The 25,034-nt window shown below is 41.0% G+C and overlaps 1 protein-coding gene across 1 annotated transcript in view; it reads left to right on the top strand.

The window, feature by feature from the left end:
* Positions 1-311: 311 nt before the first annotated feature.
* The window catches only part of LOC126106273 (cilia- and flagella-associated protein 58-like), a 282,413-nt gene continuing 257,690 nt past the window's right edge, over positions 312-25,034 (top strand). Inside the window, exons 1-3 of the mRNA XM_049912496.1 lie at positions 312-326; positions 362-577; positions 698-846. Of these exons, the coding sequence (XP_049768453.1) occupies positions 312-326; positions 362-577; positions 698-846 (380 nt within the window). The remainder of the gene's footprint in view (positions 327-361; positions 578-697; positions 847-25,034) is intronic.

Raw genomic sequence — 25,034 nt, 5'->3', positions numbered from 1 at the left:
TTCCATTCTGACGATTTTTTGTGTGTTTTCGTGCACACCAAGAATGGAACTTTGTTTCGCATACGCCATTACTGCCTACTCTCCTGTACTTTTTACACACGTTATGTCTTGTATTTTTGCTACTATAGCTTATGATTCCCGTGAAGTTCACTGAGCGATTTATTTACGCTCGTTGTGTTCAGCTGCAGGGATTTGTTGCACTCGTGTTGTAAAACATGTATCCCTTCCACTAACACTGCAATGATATTGTTTGTGTAATCCATCTTATTAAGTTTTTGCATATGAATGAAATATATATTGAAGTACACATTATGTCTGACAGCATGGTCAGTGCATTCTACCATTGATACTTTTTTTCCAGGCAGTTACTGAATTGTCAAGAACAGATGGTCTCGAAAAATATGCACGGGCATTTACTAATGTTTATGAGTTCTTTAACAAGACTTATGCAAATGAAAAACTTCTAGCGTTAAAATGCCAGGAGCTTGAATCAAATCTGGAGTCATGTACAGAAAAGTGTTCTGTAGCAGTGGCTCAGGTGGAAGAAAATAGGGATATCATAGCAAAGTTCAAGCAGGTAAGCTTAAAATTACCCAATGTATCATTTTTTTATTTGGGAGATAATTACTTTTTAAGTAAATTTTTTAAAATTAATACTGTAATTAAGTTAAATTTTTCCACAATTTGTTCACCGCAGGACTTAGAGTGGTCTCGGAAACTAACAGATGCTGCTCATGTACGGGAACAAAATGCACAAGAAGCAATAGAAAATCTACGGCAACAAGTTTCTCGCCTGAAACAGGAAATTGAAAAGAAAAAAGAAATGGCAGGAGAACAGGCGGATGAGTAAGTGATGGTAACTACTGATTTGAACACATCATATGGATGTAGTTTATGAATGTATTGCTAATTAATGTGTTACTTTGAGTTCTTTTCATAGACAGTGATCAAGTTACTTAATTCAGTTAATCAGTGATTTCTTCCTGTCCTTTACCTCCCCTCCCTCACCAACCTACTTTTTCCTTAAGTATAAACACAAGAACAATTTCAAACAGCCATGGTTGCTATTGTGCAGCATTTATTGTGATGACCGGTTTCAGCAAATTATGTTGCCGTCATCAGATCTGTAAAGCATAGATCAACATCTTCAAGCACACTGGGATCAGACATAAACTTGCGTAATACAGTTTAACAGAAACATGGACTATACTGTGAAATATAATGTACCTTCTGCAGGCTTTTGACACTGTTGACCACAAAATATTACTGGAAAAAATAGAATACTGTGGTATCAGAGGAATTGCAAACAACTGGATTGCTACAATCCTAACCAATCGTATGCAGAGAGTCAGCATGAAATACACTAATAGACAAAGCAACTCAATAACTGAAACACTATCAAGTAATAAAACTGTAAAGCAACGTGTTCCACAGGGCTCAGTATTGGGACCCCTACTTTTCCTCCTGTATATTAATGACTTGAGCTTGAATGTTGATGCACACAAAACAATAATATATGCTGATGACACAACTGTACTCCTCAAAGGGGAGAATACAGAGGCTGTGCAAAAAGCTGTGAACTTGGCCACTGAACAACTGAGCAACTGGGCTAAAATCAACAGATTAACTATCAACACCAAAAAGACAGCTTCCATGAACTTTCACACAACACAAAATGCAAATTACTCTCAGCCATTTGTCACTGTAAATAACCAGCCAATAGATACCGACATTGTTTTCAAATTCCTGTGTCTGTGGGTTCAAGATAACCTGAAATGGAATACACATACAGGAAAGGTAAATGCCAGGATTTGTACTGGCTGTTATGTATTGAGTGTACTGAAAACATGTGCTAGCCTGAAAACATTAACCAGCGCGTACTGCTTCTCCAACTGCTCTGAGCACATTCAGAATCCAGAAGAGCGCAATGAGGATTATTACTGGGAGCAAACCCAGAGACTCCTGCAAACTCATCTTCAGAAAGTAGAAAATCCTTACACTGCCTTGCCTCTACATTCTCGAGACTCTAAAATTTTTCAGAAACCACATAGTGCTAACTGACCCCAGAGTCGTAAAAAATAATGAAATACATGAACACAACACCAGCAAAAATGCAAATCTGCATGTTATACGTACAAACACTCAACTGTGTAAAAAGGGAAGTTTCCACAAGGGCCTCCAACTGTTCAAAAATCTTCCCACATGTGCTAAGTCCATCGAAGACAACATACAATTTAGCAAAGCCGTGAAGTCATATTTGTTGTGTGTGGCACTGTTTTTACTCTGTAAATGAATACTTAGAACAGTAATCTTGCTATTTGTGTTAAGTTGAAAACATTGAGCAATATAATACATTAGGATACTATAGGCCTATGTTAATATATGTTAACAATGTTAACTGATATCTTCCGACATCTGCAACACACTGTGTACCATCAGATCACATGGAATAAATAAAATAAATAAATAAGTACATTCATTGAATCTTGACCAAATGCGTTGGATATCATATCTTAGCATAGAACGATATTTCGTGAACATGAGAACAATAGTGTATCAGCAAGTCAAGCATAAAATGACTATTACGCAAAACAAGGTACATATTGCACTGATTATGCAAGCTTGTGTTCATAAATTAGCAGAATAAAGAGTGAGATTCTCTTGTAAACATCACACACATTACAACTAGCCACCAGGCGACTTTGGTAGCAGTTGCAAACAAAAATAAGTCATGTCATATAATGTATGATCCAAAAATTTTACACTGCAGACATACAATAAATAAATAATCCAAAATCAGAGTATGTTACAGTTATTTTGTTATAATAATTCTAAATTAATATTATATAAAATTTAAAACCACCATAGAAACCATAATGGGATGCACTGTATCTTCAATATATCATTAATACACAAGTAGTGAAGCCAGTCATATGGCATGTTCATATGATAAAAATAAATACTATAAAAATATACATGTTATAAAATGCAGGCAGCATAAAGCCTTGACAACCGTACAATGTTTTTCGATACATCGGTGCAGTTGTACATGAAGGAACTACAAAGGGAACATTAAATTTTCCACTTATAACTACCACAAACACATCATTACAAGTACAGAAGCTATGCAATGACATCACTTAAATGGCTTTATAGAATCACAATATTTACACTGTCAACATGTAGATTGAAGTTTAGGTACTAGTATGGTGCTCAAGGTCTTGGTGTGAAAGACACAGATGACAAGACCACAGGAATAAACAGCGCAATCCTGCAACTTGCTAAGTAATACAATAAAAATAAACTTGCTCTACAATATATTCATTACAAATAGTGCCCTGTAGCTTGCTACACACAATTCACAGTGTATTAAACTATCAACTTGTAGCTCAAAGTCCAAGGGTGCTAGTACTTAATGCTGCTTACATTTTATGACATGTATGTTTTTATAATATGAACATGTTATATGACTGGCTCCACTACTCATTTATTAGACAATACATTGAAGGTACCGTGCTTCCTGTTATGTTTTTGAAGATGGTTTTCAATTTTATGTAATTTTAATTTAAAATTATTATAACAAAAGAAGTGTAATGTACTCTGATTTGGATTATTGATTTATTATATGTCTGCTGTGTAAAATTCATGGATCACTGGTTTGTCTTTATACTTCAAGTGACACGAAGCCTTTTTTTTTTAAAAAAAAGAGAGAGAGAGTGAGAGAGAGAGAGAGAGAGAGACTACTACCACAGTGTCACTTGGTAGCTGGTTGTAAGGTCTATGATGTTTACATAAGAATCTCTCTCTTCATCCTGCTAATGTGCGAAGATGGGCTTGTATAATCAGTGCAATATGCACATTGTTTTATGTAATAATTATTTTATGCTTGACTTGCTGATAGACTACTGTCCATATAATAGTCTTTAAATAATAAAATATCACCAATAGGAATTTTCTGTGACTTGTCCAAAGCATTTGATTGTGTGAACCATGACATTATGTTACTGAAATTACAATTCTATGGTATAAATGGAATAGCACATGCATGGTTTAAGTCATACCTACAGAACAGGAAACAAAAAGTTTCTTTATATGGTCAAGTGATTTAAATAAGTTTGCCACTTCATCTAAATGGGATGTTCCCTTCTGTCCTTGATATATGTGAACGACGACCTCCCTTCTTATGTGAAAGAAGAAGCTGAATTTACACTGTTTGCTGATGATACAAGCATCATTATTAATACAGTAAAAGAAACTCCAATTGAAAATGATACAAATAAGGTCTTTGCAAAAGTCATTAATTGGCTTTCTGCAAATAGGCTTGCTTTAAACTTTGAAAAAACACAGTACATCCAATTTTCTGTAGCAAAAAGTATGGTTCCTTCAATAAATATAAAACATCAACAGAAGTCAGTAGACAGGGTAAAGCATACTAAGTTTTTGGGTGTAGATATAGATGAGAATCATAATTGGAAAATTCATATTTTGGATCTTCTAAAGAGACTAGGTTCAGCAACTTTTGCAATCAGAATAATTTCCAATTATGAGAATATAGAAATTAGTAAGCTAACATACTTTTCATACTTCACTGTCTGATGACATATGGAATAATATTTTGGGGCAACTCAACACTTAGACAAAAAGTGCTCACTTTTCAAAAGAAAGTGGTTAGAATAATGTGTGGGGTTCATAGTCACACATCTTGTAGGTATGGTATCTTTTTAAAAGATTGGGAATTCTTACAACAGCCTCACAATACATTTACTCACTAAAGAAATTTGTTCTCAGCAACATGGACCAGATTAGAAACCACAGTGACATTCATGATTATAATACCAGAAAAAAGAAGGACTTACACTATCCTTTACTCAACCTGTCTTTGGCACATAAAGGGGTAAAATATGCTGCTATAAAAATTGTTGACAAATTACCTGATGAAATAGAATGTCTGACAGACAGCAATAATAGCTTAAAATATAAATTGAAATCATATCTCCTTGACAACTCCTTCTATACCATAGATGAATTCTTGAATAGGAATAAATAAATCTATAAATATAGTATATGCATGTTGTGCCATTTAAGGGAATGGGATAAAGAACAGAAATATTAATCTTTAACACTGTACTGTAAATGGAACACGCAACCAACTAACTATTGTTCTCATGTTCATGAAATATCATTCTGTGATATGATACTATATAGGATGTGTTTGGTCAAGATTCAGTGAATGTGCTGCAGAAGGTATGTTATATTCCATGGTATAGTTCGTGTAGGCAGCATCTATCTTGAACCATGGACCTTGCCGTTGGTGGGGAGGCTTGAGTGCCTCAACAATACAGATAGCCGTACCGTAGGTGCAACCACAATGGAGGGGTATCTGCTGAGAGGCCAGACAAACGTGTGGTTTCTGAAGAGGGGCAGCAGCCTTTTCAGTAGTTGCAGGGGCAACAGACTGGATGATTGACTGATCTGGCCTTGTAACACTAACCAAAACAGCCTTGCTGTTGTGGTACTGCGAATGGCTGAAAGCAAGGGGAAACTACGGCTGTCATTTTTCCCGAGGGCATGCGGCTTTACAGTATGATTAAATGATGATGGTGTACTCTTGGGTAAAATATTCTGGAGGTAAAATAGTCCCCCATTCGGATCTCCAGGTGGGGACTACTCAAAAGGATGTCATTATCAGAAGAAATAAAACTGGCATTCTACGGATCAGAGCATGGAATGTCAGATCCCTTGCAGGAGTAGATTTAATAATGAATAGGAAAGTAGGAGTGTGGGCAAGCTACTACAAACAGCATAGTGAACGCATTATTGTGGCCAAGATAGATACGAAGCCCACACCTACTACAGTAGTACAAGTTTATATGCCAACTAGCACTGCAGATGATGATGAAGTTGATGAAATGTATGATGAGATAAAAGAAATTATTCAGGTAGTGAAGGGAGACAAAAATTTAATAGTCATGGGTGACTGGAATTCGACAGTACGAAAAGGAAGAGAAGGAAACGTAGTAGGCGAATATGGATTGGGGCTAAGAAATGAAAGAGGAAGCCGCCTGGTGGAATTTTGCACAGAGCATAACTTAATCATAGCTAACACTTGGTTCAAGAGTCATGAAAGAAGGTTGTATACATGGAAGAACCCTGGAGATACTAGAAGGTTTCAGATAGATTATATAATGCTAAGACTGATTTAGGAACCAGGTTTTAAATTGTAAGACATTTCCAGTGGCAGATGTAGACTCTGACCACAATCCATTGGTTACGAATGGTAGATTAAAACTGAAGAAACTGCAAAAAGGTGGGAATTTAAGGAGATGGGACCTGGATAAACTGAAATAACCAGAGGTTGTAGAGAGTTTCAGGGAGAGCATAAGGGAACAATTGACAGGAATGGGGGAAAGAAATACAGTAGAAGAAGAATGGGTAGCTTTGAAGGATGAAATAGTGAAGGCAGCAGAGGATCAAGTACGTAAAAAGATGAGGGCTAGTAGAAATCCATGGGTAACAGAAGAGATACTGAATTTAATTGATGAAAGGAGAAAATACAAAAATGCAGTAAATGAAGCAGGCAAAAAGGAATACAAAGTCTCAAAAATGAGATCGACGGGAAGTGCAAAATGGCTAGAGGAGAAATGTAAGAATGTACAGGCTTATCTCGGGGTACTGTCTACAGGAAAATTAAAGAGACCTTTGGAGAATAGAGAACCACTTGCATGAATATCAAGAGCTCAGATGGAAACCCAGTTCTAAGCAAAGAAAGGAATACAAAAGGTGAAATGGAGTATATACAGGGTCTATACAGGGGCGATGTTCTTGAGGACGATATTATGGAAATGGAAGAGGATGTAGATGAAGATGAAATGGGAGATACGATACTGCATGAAGAGTTTGAGAGAGCACTGAAAGACCTGAGTTGAAACAAGGCCCCAGGGTAGACAACATTCCATTAGAACTACTGATAGCCTTGGGAGAGCCAGTCCTGACAAAACTCTACCATTTGGTGAGCAAGATGTATGAGACAGGCAAAATTCCCTCAGACTTCAAGAACAATATAATAATTCCAATCCCAAAGAAAGCAGGTGTTGACAGATGTGAAAATTACCGAACTATCAGTTTAATAAGTCACAGCTGCAATATACTAACGCGAATTCTTTACAGACAAATGGAAAAACTGGTAGAAGCCGACCTCTGGGAAGATCAGTTTGGATTCCGTAGAAATATTGGAACACGTGAGGCAATACTGACCATACAACTTATCTTAGAAGAAAGATTAAGGAAAGGCAAACCTACGTTTCTATCATTTGTAGACTTAGAGAAAGCTTTTGACAATGTTGACTGGAATACTCTCTTTTAAATTCTGAAGGTGGCAGGGGTAAAATACAGGGAGCGAAAGGCTATTTACAATTTTTACAGAAAGCAGATGGCAGTTGTAAGAGTTGAGGGACATGAAAGGGAAGCACTGGTTGGGAAGGGAGTGAGACAGGGTTGTAGCCCCTCCCCGATGCTATTCAATCTGATATTGAGCAAGCAGTAAAGGAAACAAAAAAAAAGTTTGGAGTAGGTATTAAAATCCATGGAGAAGAAATAAAAGCTTTGAGGTTCGCCGATGACATTGTAATTCTGTCAGAGACAGCAAAGGACTTGGAAGAGCAGTTGAACGGAATGGATAGTGTCTTGAAAGGAGAATATAAGAGGAACATAAACAAAAGCAAAACGAGGATAATGGAATGTAGTCGAATTAATTAGGGTGATGCTGAGGGAATTAGATTAGGAAATGAGACACTTTAGAGAGGATATAAAATGTAGACTGGCTATGGCAAGGAAAGCATTTCTTAAGAAGAGAAATTTGTTAACATCGAGTATAGATTTAAGTGTCAGGAAGTCGTTTCTGAAAGTATTTGTATGGCGTGTAGCCATGTATGGAAGTGAAACATGGACGATAAATAGTTTGGATAAGAAGAGAATAGAAGCTTTCGAAATGTGGTGCTACAGAAGAATGCTGAAGATTAGATGGGTAGATCACATAACTAATGAGGAAGTATTGAATAGGATTGGGGAGAAGAGGAGTTTGTGGCACAACTTGACAAGAAGAAGGGATCGGTTGGTAGGACATGTTCTGAGGCATCAAGGGATCACAAATTTAGTATTGGAGGGCAGCGTGGAGGGTAAAAATCGTAGAGGGAGACCAAGAGATGAATACACTAAGCAGATTCAGAAGGATGTAGGTTGCAGTAAGTACTGGGAGATGAAGCAGCTTGCACAGGATAGAGTAGCATGGAGAGCTGCATCAAACCAGTCTCAGGAGTGAAGACCACAACAACAACATTTCGTGTTTATATTAAGTTGTTTTACATCTTTACATATGATACCAGTGCGGCTTTACAGATCTGATATGGCAATGTAGTTTGCTGAAACCGGTCATCACAATAAATGCTGTACAATATCGACCTTGCCTGTTTGAAATTGTGCTTCTGTTTCTACAGTAATCTAGATTATCCCCTAACTTGACAATGTTCAGCAGATATGCTTTTTATAAAGTCATTATGTGGTCATGCGGTTTGTTGCCTTACAGAAGAATGTTCACCCATCTGTTGTGATCTCTGCAGAAAACTGGCCTGCCCTGGCGTCATGTATGTTTCTTAATTATTGTCATTTTGAAGTATAGTAAAACTTGCTCGAAATGGAATCACATGGGACTAAAATAATTGTCACGGGACAAGTTTCCATATTACACAAAACGCAGAAGGCTGCGTGAAATTTGTCAGGTGTCATGTACAAAAGCATAAGTTTGTACTGTGCACGTATTTACCTACCTTCACTCCTGCGCAGTAGACGTTCATTTGCAGTATATTTTAAAATTGTATTTGTAGGTATGCAAAAATGTTCAGTGTGTGCCCACATGTGTCAATAATTATGGAAAACAAGAAACACTGACAAACGTATGACTCACCAATGAATCATTTCCTCTGATGCACCAACACTGTGCCTAACTTGTTCATCGCTGCACAGAGTGGCACGATTTAATGCTGACGCACACAGCGCTGCACTGCGGCGAATCTCTTTTCTCGGTTGTGTGCTGCTCGACAGTATTGTCAGAGCTGTACAGTCCTTGTAATAAAGGTTGTGACCTTGTAAGTCATGAATAAATAATGTATACTGTAATACAACATTACTGTATAAGCTATTTTGCAGATTATACAATGAGTTATTAATCAAGTCTTAAATGTGCATTCCATTTCCACGTTAGGCACATCCTGCTTTATACAAAAAATTAGCATGTACCGAATACATTGGGAATGAAATACTTGCATCCTTAGGTCAGAGTTCTGAATTATACACGCTCCAGATTATGAATATGTCATCAGTAAATCTCGACCGGGTGAAGGATTTGGGATTGTGGTTGTTTCCTCTACATGGCCCGTGAATAGGTTGGCATAGGATGCTGCCATGAGAGTGGCCATAGCCATATCCCTGACTTGTTTGTAGGTAATGCCTTCAAAGAAGAATTAATTGTAGATGAGGATATAGTTGGTCACAATAACTTGGAAGGAGGTTGTAGGTCTGAAATCCATTGGACGTTGAGAAAGATAGTGTTTGATAGTGGTAAGGCCGTGGGCATTATGGATGTTAGTGTAAATGCAGGTAGCATCGATAGTGATGAGCAGGGCACCATACGGTAAAGGAATAGTAACTGTGGAGAGTGGAGAGTCAGTGGAGAAAACAGTTGGTATCTTATATATAGGAGGGTAAGTTGTAAGTAACAGGTTGAAGCTGTCGGTCTATGAGAGCAGATATTCTCTCAGCGAGGGCACAGTAGCCACAGACTGGGACTACTGCTGGATTTCTGCAATGGGGTCACAGTGGCAGGGTTTATGAGTGGATGACAGCTGGCAGAGTCCTTCCTCCAGGTAATCCTTGCAGTTAAAAACAACATTGATGAAGGCTTTGTCAGCATGTAGGATTATAAATTTGTGATCAGTTTTTAGGTGTGGATAGCATTTCTTTTTGCAGATGTAAGCTAAGTTTGCATGCCATTGTGCCCCTACTGAGAGAATCTCTACTCTCATAGACCAATACCTTCAGCGTATGATGTGCAACCTTCCCTCATCTATAAAAGATACCTACCATTTCCTCCACAGACTCTGCACTCTCCACAGTTCCTGTTCCTTTACCACACGGTGCCCTGCTCGTCACTATTGATGCTATTTCACTTTACACTAACATCCCTAATGCCCGTGGCCTTACTGCTATTGAAAACTACCTTTCCCAATGCTTGATAGATTCCAAACCTACAACCTCCTTCCTAATCACCATGACCAACTATATCTTCACCTACAATTACTTCTCCTATGAAGCCATTAACTACAAACAAACTTGGGGTACGGCAATTGGCACTCGCAACACACTACCCTGTACCAACCTATTCGTGGGCCATCTAGAGGAATCCTCCTAAACACCCAAAATCCCAAACCCCTCACCTGGTTCAGATTTACTGATGACATCCTCATAATCTGAGGCCTTCACCGACTGTAATTACCCTTCCCCCCGACCTTGTACAAAAATATATCTCCCGTGCCTCATCTCTCCAGTCACCCACCATCTCTCAGGTTCCACTGTTTGGAGACTGAGGAGCATTCCCTTCGTGACTCAGTTCCACCGAGGACTGGAGCAGTTGAATCACATACTCCGCCAGGGTTTTGACACCTCGTGTTGTGTCCTGAAATGAAAACTGTCCTACTCACTATCCTTGCCACTCTTCCCACAGTGGTATTCCGATGCCCACTGAACCTACACATTATCCTTGTCCATCCCTACACAACTGACCCTTGCTCCCAACCCCTTGCCTCAGAGCTCATATCCCTGTAATATACCTAGAGGCAAGGCTCTGTCCCATACATCCTCCTACCACCACCTACTCCAGTCTGGTCACAAACATCACCTATCCCATCAAAGGCAGGGCTACCTGTGATCGAGTCATGTAATCTACAAGCTAAGCTCAACTGTGGGCGTCACAACCGACAAGCTGTCTGTCTGCCACCGACAAACTGTGGCCAAGAAACAGCTGGACAAGCCCATTTCTGAGCACGGCACCCAACACACTGTCTGTATTTCAATGACTGCTTCACAGCCTGTGCCATCTGGATCCATTCCACCAACATCAGCTTTTCCGAATTGCTCAGGTGGGAGTTCTCCGTGCAGTATATCCTACATTCCCTTAACGCTCCTGGCCTCAACCTTTGTTAGTCTTTGTCCTTACATGCTAGCCTCTTCCCTGTTCCCATCCCAGAACTACAGTCCTCTATTCCACCAACCCACCCACAGTCTTTTCTACATCTCTCCTTTCTGCTAATCTGCCCCGCCCTCCATCTAACCTTCTGACTGCACCTAGCTGCCCTACACTCTCCCCACATTGTGCCTGTATCCTCCCACAAGCAGCACTTAACTGTTCTCCGCTCTTAACCTGCTTTCCCTCCCCCTCCCTGCCCCAGCCTCTGCCTTGCCCCCACCACCCGGTTGCGTCTCCCGTCGTTTGCTGCCGCTCACATTGTGGCCTCGGCAGCCAGAGACCACGGTCATGTATGTGAGTTGTGTTTGTGAAGGGTGTTTGTGTATGTTCTATCTTCAATAAAGGCTTTGTTGGCCTGAAGAATTATTTTCTGATAGTCTTTTTGTTGTGCCCATCTATGACTCAGCATCTCTGCTGGATTGTAGTCTTTATTGCTTATGATACTATTAGGCTAGATCTCCCAGTGTGGTAATGCAAGAAACATCTTTCATGTTGAACCTGTGGCTCATTGCATGTAAGAAGCAAACTATCATATGATTTCTATATGGGGGCTGTACGCTTCTAGACCACAATCGGTTGCTAATGGTTTAATGCTACCGTTGTACCGTGTTGTGCTAATCTTTTCATATCTGCTGAACTGTTCCTTCACTTCTTATTTTTCCCCTCTTATTGCTCCATCCAGGTCTATCTGAACTGTCTATCCTACTACCTTCTCTTGACCATCGTCAGTTTTCCACCTCGGTTGCCCTCTTGTATTTTACGAGTGCTCTCCACTTATGTCTGTCAGTGTACTAGTCTTCTCTCAGGGTGTTTCCTACCTGATCGCTCTTATTCTGGTGTCCCTGTTTACTTGGTCCAGCCAACTCTTCCTTGATCTTACTAGTGGTCTGCCAATCCCATCCACATGTAGCCACTATTGCACTCACCTGCCCACGTCTGTTCGTTTGACATTGCCAAATCAGCCCAAATGGACCCTTGCCACTCCTTTTTTCAAGGATGTGTACACTCCAACTTTTTCTCTTATTTTTTCATTTATATTCATATCCTTCATAGGCTTCTGGACCAAAATATGAAAGAAATTCGTTTCTTCAGCCCACTGTTCGTTGTTGATCTGTTTGGTTGCTGTGCATGTTTCTAGGCCATATGTTGTTATGGGGATAAAGTAAGATTGAAAGAAAGCCTGTTTTGATCTTATGGGGACTTGTTCATTCCAGAGTAGATTCTGAACTCGATACCATAAGTGAGCACTGTGGCAGGGTTATTGATCTTGTGCTGTATCCTGTTATCGCTGGAAATGGTACACTTGATATATTTGTACTGGTCTACTATTTCCAGTTGCGAATTTTCCATTCTTAGTTTTCCTGCCTCTTGATTGACATTGCAAATGTTTTACTCATCTGTGCTCCTAGACAGTCATTCCAGGTGGGCAGCTCTCCTGCATTTCTTTTTCTGTATTATCTCAAAGTAGTACATTGTCTTCACATGCCAAGATTTTGATCTCCTTGTTTTGCTTCATTCCTTTCATAGCTTCTTCTGTGACACTGATAAAAAGTTACAGGGGATGGGCACTGCCTTGTTGAACTACTTTAATTGTTTGGAAACATTTTCTATCTGTACACAATTGCAGCAATCTTTGCAATGTGAGAATTAATCTTGTAGGTATATTTTTATTTCCCATTCTCTCCCATATTGTCTTCCCTGAGACTATCAAATGCTTTTTCAAGATCTAAAACTGGAAGTGTTAAGTCTCTGCTCTTCTCCCAGTGCTTTTCCATCAATATTATGCATGCTTATATGAGGGTTCTCTGACTCCATGCTGCTCTTTCTATGGTTGTGGTTCTGTTAGCCTTTTGTTGTGCATTTTCTCAAATATTTTCAGACTGTGAGACTGCTGTCCGCCCTGATAGCCGAATGGTCAGTGTGAAGGACTGCCGTCCTAAGGGGCCTGGGTTCAGGGATTTTCTCCACTCAGAGACTGGGTGTCGTGTTGTCTTCATCGTCATTTCATCCCCATCTGGTGCGCAGGTCACCCAATGTGGTGTCGAGTGTAATAAGACCTGCAAAGAGGCGGCCGGACCTGCCCCTTAAGGGGCCTCCTGGCCAGTGACACCAAGTGCTCATCTCCATTGTTCTATAACTGCTACATTTCCTTCAGCATCTTTTTTTGAAGAGAGGTACTATTACTTTCTGTTTCCAATTATGTGGAATTTGCACATATTACTCTATGATGTCACTGTATTCTTAGTGGACCAGCTGCTTTGATCATGCCTACACTGACTTCATAAAATGAAGCAATGAACAGTATCGTCAGCTATGTGTCTGCATCTATTATTTATTTAACTGTGACTAATTTTGGTGATCCACTCCACAGTGGCAAGTGGTGGTGATGTAATCAACAGTAATCAGCAACGTAAAAGGAATGAAAACATTGGTATCCACAAACCAGTTCACATGTGGCGTGACTAGTTGGTTGATGGGTTGCATCAGATGCACCGTACATAAGCACAGTGGCGCCAACTTAGGGGGAGGGGGGGGGGAGGGGGATGGCAAGGTACTTCGTGTCCCCCCCCCCCAAAAGTTAAAAGTAGGGGCCTCGCCCCCCCCCCTCCCCCCCCATGATATTCAAACATGCATTTCTCACCACTCTCTTCCCCTTCCTCATCTCTTACAGGGAAATTTGTTAAAACTTGCACGTACATTTTTGCATAATAGTATGTAATGATTATGAAGGAAAAAAATACCGATTTTACGAGTTATTGCGTATTCCTTTCTGCTACTCCTCCAACCTCCGCATATGACGAACTGTCGTGACAGTGTTTGTCCCCTGCATCTGTACTATTCCCATACTTTTACTGTACGTAGAGATGCGGGGAATGAAAGCTCACCGTGAGCTCGCAGCGCTTTGGCTGCTATGACGAGCTCCACTTCCTCCCACAGCAGCCTGCTGGCAGCTTGTAAAAGAAACTAATGAGCAATGGTGACACCGAATTTGATGGCGATCGCTAGAAGGCCTAGGTAACGTTAAAGACTCTTCATTCATTTTTGTAAATTCTATTGACAATCACTAGGTACAACACCATACAAATCAGCACTGGCTCCAGGCATTTTGCTGCCCCGCGCGAACATGTCAAGCATCCCCCCCCCCCCCACCCCCCCCATTTTTCGACATAGTCAACTTTTCCCACAATATATTTCATATATGATGCCTTATTTTCACATATCACACTCATTCGTCTCTTTGTTGTGAAAATGTCTTTAAGATCAAAGCAGCAGTCAGTGATATGTTTACAGTGCAATACATTTTAAGCCATTTTTGTTGGAGAAAACATTTCTTTTGTAAATCGGAGCACACTGTTTCTGTACCACAGATAATTTTCAATAAGACCCTTGATTTTATGAATAATTTGTATTTCCAATTTATTCTCACATTCCTTCATTTACGCAAGATGGATTTGCCGCCCCCAAAAAAATCTGCCACCCTGGGTGATGGCACGGTTTGCCCCTCCTCTCCCCCCTCCCCCCCTGCCCTCCCTAGAGTCAGCCCTGACAATAATCAACACTATTGTTACTTGGCTACTTCTTGTTAGGTGCACAATACTGTTACGCAGGCCACAGCTAATGTTGGCAGCAAACGTAAATATTCCGGAGTAGGGCATCGCCAGTGGTCAGTTAGTCTTTCTGTGATTCGGTTCAGTTGTTAATCTTTCGTCCCTTACTGTCCAGTTTAAAATGGACAAGTTTATAATTAGGAAGAAATGTGACAATGTGGAAAGTGTTAGTGATGGTGTGTTAGTGTTAGTGTTAGTGGTGCGGTGTGTGACAACAAAGACACAGATAGTGACGGAACTGTGGCGGTGACACACTGTTCGCAGAAGAAAACAGCACTGTTATCAGCCCTCTTGGAAACAGCAATTTGGATGGATTGATTACAATAAGGTAAAAGATGTTATTTTTTGCAAAATTTGCAGACAAATGTTTGAAGAAAATCGTTTTCAGTTTTCTCACAAAATGGAAAAACTTTCAATAAACTGGTTTTTTGAACTGGAAGAAAGTGGTAGAAAAGTTGAAAGTGCATGAAGCATCGGGCTGCCACAGAGAAGCTGTACTGAAATTCAAATCCTTAAATTTGAATGACAATGTATTTAGCCAGATTTCCAAAGAAAAACTGACACAAATGAAAGAAAACCGAGTTTGTTTACTAAAAATAATATCTTCCCCCATTTTTTTAGCATTGCAGGGGCTTGCAATACATGGGCATATTGATGAAACACATAACTCTGACAATTTATTACGCCTTTGATGTGAAGATAACCAGCTACTTTTAATATGGCTACAGCACGAAACTTACAATTGGACATCCCATGTTGTGCAAAACAAAATTTTGGCCATTTTAAGTCATACACTTCTTATAAAATTATTGGAGGATATCAAGAGTGAAGAGTATTCTGCAATAATAGCAGACAAAACAACAGACATAGCCACCAAAGAGCAATTTAGTATCTGTATAAGATTTGTTGATGCTTTGGTAGAGGTAGAAGAATATTTGTTAGGGCTATACTCAATACAAAGTACCACAGCTAAGGCTCTGTTTGATATTATTATCGACATTTTAAGACAATTTGGTTTGCCTACATCTAATTGTAGGGGCCAATGCTTTGATGGTTCAGCTAACATGGCCGGATTATATAATGGTGTCCAAGCAAAGTTTATGGAAATGGACAAGAGAGCTATGTTTGTGCACTGCCTTGCACACTGTTTAAATCTAACACTACAAGACACTGTGAAAGCAGTTCCAGAATGTCAAAATGCATTGAATGTTATGAAGGACTTAATACATTTTGTGAGAGATTCACCTAAAAGATTAGATCTTTTTGCTCACCAGAAGGCAGATGCCTCTACAAATTTGAAACCACTCTGTCCTACAAGGTGGGCCGTAAGATGCTTCACAATGTCTTCAGTTTTGTCCAACTATACAGAACTTCAGGAATTATTTCTAAATGTTTCAAGAAATGACAATTCAGACACTGGGGCCACAGCAAACGGCTTTTTGATTAATATGCAGATGTATGGTTTCTTTTTCATGTAAAACTTTTGGTAAAACTGTTTGGTCATATTGATACCGTAAACATAGCACTACAGAGGAAACCCCTACACTTAGAGGAGGCCAATAAGATGGTTTCCACTCATGTAACTTCTATTAAATTTATGAGAAACAATTTTGAATCATTCTGGGGTGAAGTAACTTCAAAATGTCAAGATATGAATGTTGATTCCCCAAAATTACTCCGTAGAAGAAAAGTCCCTAAGAAATACAATGACTCCATCAATTCATCTGTAGAAACATTCACTGAAGTATGTGACAAATATAGAAGATTGTATTATGAAACAATGGATACATCCATCAGCTTCTTGGAATCATGGTTCAAAACTCAACCATTCCTGTTTGTAAATCAAATTGAACAATTTTTTCTTGGTGATAACAAACATTCATTCGATATTTTATCTTTCTACAAATCAGATATAGACAAAGAACGCTTGCTGCTCCACTGGAGCATGTTTCATGAGATTATCCAAAGTAGTGATTCTGCGAATATTAGTTCATTGGATGACATAGTGAAATACCTAAAACAGGAAAACCACCTGTTTGGCCTACTGCCTGAACTAGTGAAATTCATACGTGTAGTGCTGACGATTTCGGTAACGTCCTGCACTGCTGAGCAATTGTTTACTTGTCTGCAGAGGGTGAAAACATATCTTCGTTCTATAATGAGGCAGGATCGTCTTAATGCCATCGCCCTTCTCAACGCCCATAGAGGTGAATCGATGAAACTCGACCTTGATGCCATATGTGACGAGTTCATATGCAGGAATGATCTGAGGAGGAGTACATTTGCCATAAAAAATTAAGGTATGCTTCTTCAACTTTATTTATGTATTTGTTTTGTACCACTACTGACCTAAACTCCAACTGAAATGATATTGTGATTGATGTTTCAGCGAGTCGAGGGATAGGGGCTAGTCGCCAGCCATTCGTAGTTTGCATGATTTTCAGCTGTTTGCATTTTTCATTATCCTCACAATCTTCTTTTGTTTCTTGAAAGGTGTTATGCTGTGAGGGGAATTTCCCAAGAATATGATGTCATAACTCAAAAGGGAATTTATGCATGCATAAATGCATAATACACCTCTCTCCTTCAGCACTTGTGTTGTTCCATATAATTCTCATTGCATAGGTCATTTTAGATAGATTAGAATTTAAGAATGTGATGTGGGAATTCCATTTCAGATTGTCATATAAGTAAACAAAGCAATTTTGCTTCAGTGACGCTTTAAAGTGTTAATCAGTAGCTTATTCTTCACAAACCACTCTGAAGTCTTTTCATTTGTAACTTCAGCATACAGCCTAAGAGCCTTTCTATTTCCACCTTCAATCGATACACTGGTGTCATCTGCAAATAGGACTGGTTTGGAATGTCGAACATGTAGATGGAAACGCAAAGCTATCTGTCAAATGTAGTACCTACTAAAATGATTCTTGCCCCCCCCCCCCCCCAAAAGTATTTTCAAGTCAACACCTCTGCATAAGCAGTTTGTGGATGCCAATATTTTCATTCCTTTTAATGGCACTGAGTGCTGTTGGTTATATGACCACCATTTGCCATAGATGGGCCTGACAAGGTTTTTATTATTTTTATGGTGTCAATTACTATCGGTTATACACTGTCCGGTCACATCAATGCAACCACCTGTCAAAAGCCTGAATAATTACCTTTTGCAGTGCAGACTGCTACGAGGCGTGCACTCCCAGTAGATGCCACCGTGCCAAGGAAAAACAAACTGCATACAGTAGGGGCGGACACGGTCCTGAGGGATAGATGCTTACTTGTGTCGACCAACAGTATCTTCCAGAATGACAAGATCACCTAGGGAATGTCACGAAAACATTCCCCAGACCGTAATACTCCTTTCACGTTTTGCTTTCAGATGTTACTCCATACGCACCGATGACCGTCTGTCCGACGGAGCGTAAAATGTGATTCGTCTGAAAAGTCCTCCAGTTGCCACTCGGTGGACATCCAGTTGTGGTACTGGCATGCAAATTGCAGCCTCGATTGCCAATAAATGGCAGTCATCACGGGTGCGGGAACCGGGCACCTGCTGTGGAGGCCCGTATGCAGCAACATTTGCCAAGTGATCGTCAAGGAGACACTGTCGGTAGCCCCTCGGTTTATCTGGGTCTGGGTGGTCAGTTGCACAACAGTTGCATGTGTATTCACCCGTACACATCTCTGTAGTGGTCATTCGTCCCTGCCATCTGTGGCCTGTGGTGCAGCAGAGATACTCGGGTGCCGGTCGTGGATAGTATCATTTTGCCACGCTCGATATACTTTAATCGTGGTGGCACACAAACAATTTACAAACTTATCCATTTCAGAAATGCTTCCTTCCAGGGCCAGAAAGCCAATGGTAGTGCCATTTTGGATGTCTCATAAATCACTCTGTTTTGGGATTATGATAATAATGTCGTGTGACGAGGGCCTCCCGTTGGGTAGACCGCTCGCCTGGTGCAAGTCTTTTGATTTGATGCCACTTCGGCGTCTTGCGTGTTGATGGGTATGAAATGATGATGATTAGGACAACACAACACCCAGTCCCTGAGCGGAGAAAATCTCCGACCCAGCCGGGAATCGAACTCAGGCCCTTAGGATTGACAGTCTGTCGCGCTGACCACTCAGCTACGGGGGGCGGACGGGATTATGATAACGACTACACTGTTTTTCCATATCCCCCTGATATGCTTTATATATCCTTCCCAGTAGTGTTGCCACCTGCCATCTGAGAATGGTTTCTGCATGCTGACTTCAGAGATAGGTAGTGATCACATTAATGTGACTGGACAGTATATGTTCACCATTTGCCAGAGAGGGACCTGCTGATGATTGTGTGGAGCACCAAAACCAGTCACGGTTAAAAAAACAGTAGGTATAGATGCACAGCTGATGGTGTTATTCATTAATTCACATACATTCATCAGCTGTTGTCACACTAGCTATATGAGGTCAAGGATGGATGTACAAAAATTTTCATCAAACCTGTCAATTTTTCTTTGGGCATACTATAAATACTGCTTCAGCTTCCTTCCGTATTGGTGGATTCCAACCATTACAACTGAAACTAGCTTTCTTTCATTATATTACTTGGGTCTTCTCCTGTACTGCTCTATAAATTTTTAAGTAGATTTTCATGATCTCCTTAATTCTTTCTCTTTCTTGACACTGTGTTTCCATCTGGTTTTTCTGTTGCTCTTATGTATTCACTGTTTCTTCTTATTTTTTGATACAACAGTTTACAATCAACATTGCTGTATTGTTCTGTTTTGTCTGTGAAATGACTCCAAGCTTTCTGTTTTTCTTCTATCATAACTCTTTTTTACTTTTAGCTTCTGATCTTTGTATTTCTGCTGTGATTAATTTACTCCGGATTTGTTTCTTCTGCTACCCTCATGCGTTTCTTTATCTCTACCTGTTCTGGCTTCATTTTTCTCTTTCACAACAATCGTCATGTTATCGTTACATTGAAGGGTTTATTTCATCTTTTTTCATCTAATTTTACCACATACTTCTACTGCAGCTCCAACAATACTTTGTTTCAATCTAATCCACTCATTATTTCCTTCTTGTGACACACCTGATGGCAATTTGTTGCCCACTTTCTTTGAATATCTACATCTACATCTACATCCATACTCCGCAAGCCACCTGACGGTGTGTGGCGGAGGGTACCTTCAGTACCTCTATCGGTTCTCCCTTCTATTCCAGTCTCGTATTGTTCGTGGAAAGAAGGATTGTCGGTATGCCTCTGTGTGGGCTCTAATCTCTCTGATTTTATACTCATGGTCTCTTCGCGAGATATACGTAGGAGGGAGCAATATACTGCTTGACTCTTCGGTGAAGGTATGTTCTCAAAACTTTGACAAAAGCCCGTACCGAGCTACTGAGCGTCTCTCCTGCAGAGTCTTCCACTGGAGTTTATCTATCATCTCCGTAACGCTTTTGCGATTACTAAATGATCCTGTAACGAAGCGCGCTGCTCTCCGTTGGATCTTCTCTCTGTCTTGTATCAACCCTATCTGGTACGGATCCCACACTGCTGAGCAGTATTCAAGCAGTGGGCGAACAAGCGTACTGTAACCTACTTCCTTTGTTTTCGGATTGCATTTCCTTAGGATTCTTCCAATGAATCTCAGTCTGCCATCTGCTTTACCGACAATCAACTTTATATGATCATTCCATTTTAAATCACTCCTAATGCGTACTCCCAGATAATTTATGGTATTAACTGCTTCCAGTTGCTGACCTGCTATTTTGTAGCTAAATGATAAAGGAGCTATCTTTCTGTGTATTTGCAGCACATTACACTTGTCTACATTGACATTCAATTGCCATTCCCTGCACCATGCGTCAATTCGCTGCAGATCCTCCTGCATTTCAGTACAATTTTCCATTGTTACAACCTCTCGATACACCACAGCATCATCTGCAAAAAGCCTCAGTGAACTTCCGATGTCATCCACAAGGTCATTTATGTATATTGTGAATAGCAACGGTCCTATGACACTCCCCTGCGGCACACCTGAAATCACTCTTACTTCGGAAGACTTCTCTCCATTGAGAATAACATGCTGCGTCCTGTTATCTAGGAACTCTTCAATCCAATCACACAATTGGTCTGATAGTCCATATGCTCTTACTTTGTTCATTAAACGACTGTGGGGAACTGTATCGAACGCCTTGCGGAAGTCAAGAAACACGGCATCTACCTGTGAACCCGTGTCTATGGCCCTGTGAGTCTCGTGGATGAATAGCGCGAGCTGGGTTTCACATGACCGTCTTTTTCGAAACCCATGCTGATTTCTACAGAGTAGATTTCTCGTCTCCAGAAAAGTCATTATACTCGAACACAATACATGTTCCAAAATTCTACAACTGATCGACGTTAGAGATATAGGTCTATAGTTCTGCACATCTGTTCGACATCCCTTCTTGAAAACGGGGATGACCTGTGCCCTTTTCCAATCCTTTGGAACGCTACGCTCTTCTAGAGACCTACGGTACACCGCTGCAAGAAGGGGGGCAAGTTCCTTCGCGTACTCTGTGTAAAATTGAACTGGTATCCCATCAGGTCCAGAGGCCTTTCCTCTTTTGAGCGATTTTAATTGTTTCTCTATCCCTCTGTTGTCTATTTCGATATCTACCATTTTGTCATTTGTGCGACAATCTAGAGCAGGAACTACAGTGCAATCTTCCTCTGTGAAACAACTTTGGAAAAAGACATTTAGTATTTCGGCCTTTAGTCTGTCATCCTCTGTTTCAGTACCATTTTGGTCACAGAGTGTCTGGACATTTTGTTTTGCTCCACCTACCGCTTTGACATAAGACCAAAATTTCTTAGGATTTTCTGCCAAGTCAGTACATAGAACTTTACTTTCGAATTCATTGAACGCCTCTCGCATAGCCCTCCTCACACTACATTTCGCTTCGCGTAATTTTTGTTTGTCTGCAAGGCTTTGGCTATGTTTATGTTTGCTGTGAAGTTCCCTTTGCTTCCGCAGCAGTTTTCTAACTCGGTTGTTGTACCACGGTGGCTCTTTTCCATCTCTTACGATCTTGCTTGGCACATACTCATCTAACGCATAATGTACGACGGTTTTGAACTTTGTCCACTGATCCTCAACACTATCTGTACTTGAGACAAAACTTTTGTGTTGAGCCAACAGGTACTCTGAAATCTGCTTTTTGTCACTTTTTCTAAACAGAAAAATCTTCCTACCCTTTTTAATATTCCTATTTACGGCTGAAATCATCGATGCCGTAACTGCTTTATGATCGCTGATTCCCTGTTCTGCGTTAACTTTTTCAAATAGTTTGGGTCTCTTTGTCACCAGAAGGTCTAATATGTTATCGCCACGAGTCGGTTCTCTGTTTAACTGCTCAAGGTAGTTTTCAGATAAAGCACTTAAAAAAATTTCACTGGATTCTTTGTCCCTGCCACCCGTTATGAACGTTTGTGTCTCCCAGTCTATATCCGGCAAATTAAAATCTCCACCCAGAACTATAACATGGTGGGGAAATTTACTCGAAATATTTTCCAAATTATCCCTCAGGTGCTCAGCCACAACAGCTGCTGAGCCAGGGGGCCTATAGAGACATCCAATTACCATGTCTGAGCCTGCTTTAACCGCGACCATCACCCAAATCATTTCACATTTCGGATCTCCGTCAATTTCCTTCGATACTATTGCACTTCTTACTGCTATAAACACGCCTCCCCCTTCACTGTTCAGCCTGTCTCTGCGGTATACATTCCAATCTGAGTTTAGGATTTCGTTACTGTTTACGTCTGGTTTCAGCCAACTTTCTGTCCCTAGTACTATATGGGCATTGTGATCGTTTATTAATGAGAGCAGTTCTGGGACCTTTCTATAGACGCTCCTGCAGTTTACTATTAGCACATTAATATTCTTATTCCCTGTTGCATTTTGCCTACTCCTACCTTGCCGCGTCTCAGGAGGCGTCTTGTCGGGCCTAAGGAGGGGATTCTCTAACCTAAAAAACCCCCATGTGCACTCCACACGTACTCCGCTACCCTTGTAGCCGCTTCCGGTGTGTAGTGCACGCCTGACCTATTAAGGGGGACCCTACATTTCTCCACCCGATAGCGGAGGTCGAGAAATTTGCACCCCAGATCTCTGCAGAATCGTCTGAGCCTCTGGTTTAAGCCTTCCACTCGGCTCCAAACCAGAGGACCACGATCGGTTCTGGGAACGATACTACAAATAGTTAGCTCTGATTCCACCCCGCGAGCGAGGCTTTCCGCCTTCACCAATTCCACCAACCGCCTGTACGAACTGAGGATGACCTCTGAACCCAGACAGCATGAGTCATTGGTGCCGACATGAGCAACAATTTGCAGTCGGGTGCACCCAGTGCTCTCTATCGCCGCCGGTAGGGCCTCCTCCACATCTCGGATGAGACCCCCCGGCAAGCAGACAGAGTGAACACTGGCATTCTTCCCCGACCTTCCCGCTATTTCCCTAAGGGGCTCCATCACCCGCCTAACGTTGGAGCTCCCAATAACTAATAAACCCCTGCCCCGTGTGCCTGCTCGGACCTTGCTGAAGGAGCAGCCACATGTCCACTCACAGGCAGAGCGGGCGATGCCACACGGCCAGCCTCCACATTGACCCTCCGCCTCGTGCGCCGCGAACGCCGCTGAACCCGCCACTCCCCTTGGGGAGAGGGTGGCCCAACCGCGCCCGGTACCCGCGAAGATGTCTCGACAGCAGGGACAGTGAGTGAAGCATGTAACACCTGGGGTGTACCTTGCGACACACCAGACTCCCCACTGCCGCTACACTCCGAGGCAGCAGCCTGAAGACGGCTGACTGCGGCCATCAACACGCTCAGCTGTTTGCGAACAGTGGCCAGCTCCTCCTGCGTCCGTACACAGCAGTCACACATCCTATCCATCCTAAGGAATCAATTTACTGAAGAGAGTTAATCAACCTTTAACTAGACTGCTAATTCACTAGAGGCAGCTGCTTATTCACTAAACTGTGGTTGCTAGCCACTTCTTGTAGAAAACAATGAAAATAGCACTACCTGTCTCTGGACTGTATTGAAAACAAACTCTAGCACTACTGGCACTATGGTTGACTACAGGGACTCTCTCTGACTGTATTCAAAACAAACACGAAATCTATGGAACACTATTACTAGCACTCGAAAATTAAAGCTTCCTAAAAGCAAATTCACACGGAAGAAGAAGTGACAAGTAAGAAAAATACAGTTAATACTTAGATTAAGGTAGCTCGCTGCACAGCAGACGTGAAGCAGGCGGCAGTTACGACGACACTGACACTGACTATGGCTGACTAAAGGGACTCTCTCTGACTGTATTCAAAACAAACACGAAATCTATGGAACACTATTACTAGCACTCGAAAATTAAAGCTTCCTAAAAGCAAATACACACGGAAGAAGAAGTGACAAGTAAGAAAAATACAGTTAATACTTAAATTAAGGTAGCTCGCTGCACAGCAGACGTGAAGCAGGCGGCAGTTACGACGACACTGACACTGACTATGGCTGACTAAAGGGACTCTCTCCGACTGTATTCAAAACAAACACGAAATCTATGGAACACTATTACTAGCACTCGAAAATTAAAGCTTCCTAAAAGCAAATACACACGGAAGAAGAAGTGACAAGTAAGAAAAATACAGTTAATACTTAAATTAAGGTAGCTCGCTGCACAGCAGACGTGAAGCAGGCGGCAGTTACGACGACACTGACACTGACTATGGCTGACTAAAGGGACTCTCTCTGACTGTATTCAAAACAAACACGAAATCTATGGAACACTATTACTAGCACTCGAAAATTAAAGCTTCCTAAAAGCAAATACACACGGAAGAAGAAGTGACAAGTAAGAAAAATACAGTTAATACTTAAATTAAGGTAGCTCGCTGCACAGCAGACGTGAAGCAGGCGGCAGTTACGACGACACTGACACTGACTATGGCTGACTAAAGGGACTATCTCTGACTGTATTCAAAACAAACACGAAATCTATGGAACACTATTACTAGCACTCGAAAATTAAAGCTTCCTAAAAGCAAATTCACACGGAAGAAGAAGTGACAAGTAAGAAAAATACAGTTAATACTTAAATTAAG

Source organism: Schistocerca cancellata, chromosome 10 (assembly GCF_023864275.1).
Source record: "Schistocerca cancellata isolate TAMUIC-IGC-003103 chromosome 10, iqSchCanc2.1, whole genome shotgun sequence".
In the NCBI taxonomy this organism is placed as follows: Eukaryota; Metazoa; Arthropoda; class Insecta; order Orthoptera; family Acrididae; genus Schistocerca; species Schistocerca cancellata.
The sequence above is the reverse complement of the archived record's forward strand: the minus strand, read 5'-3'. Positions and strand labels throughout refer to the sequence as shown.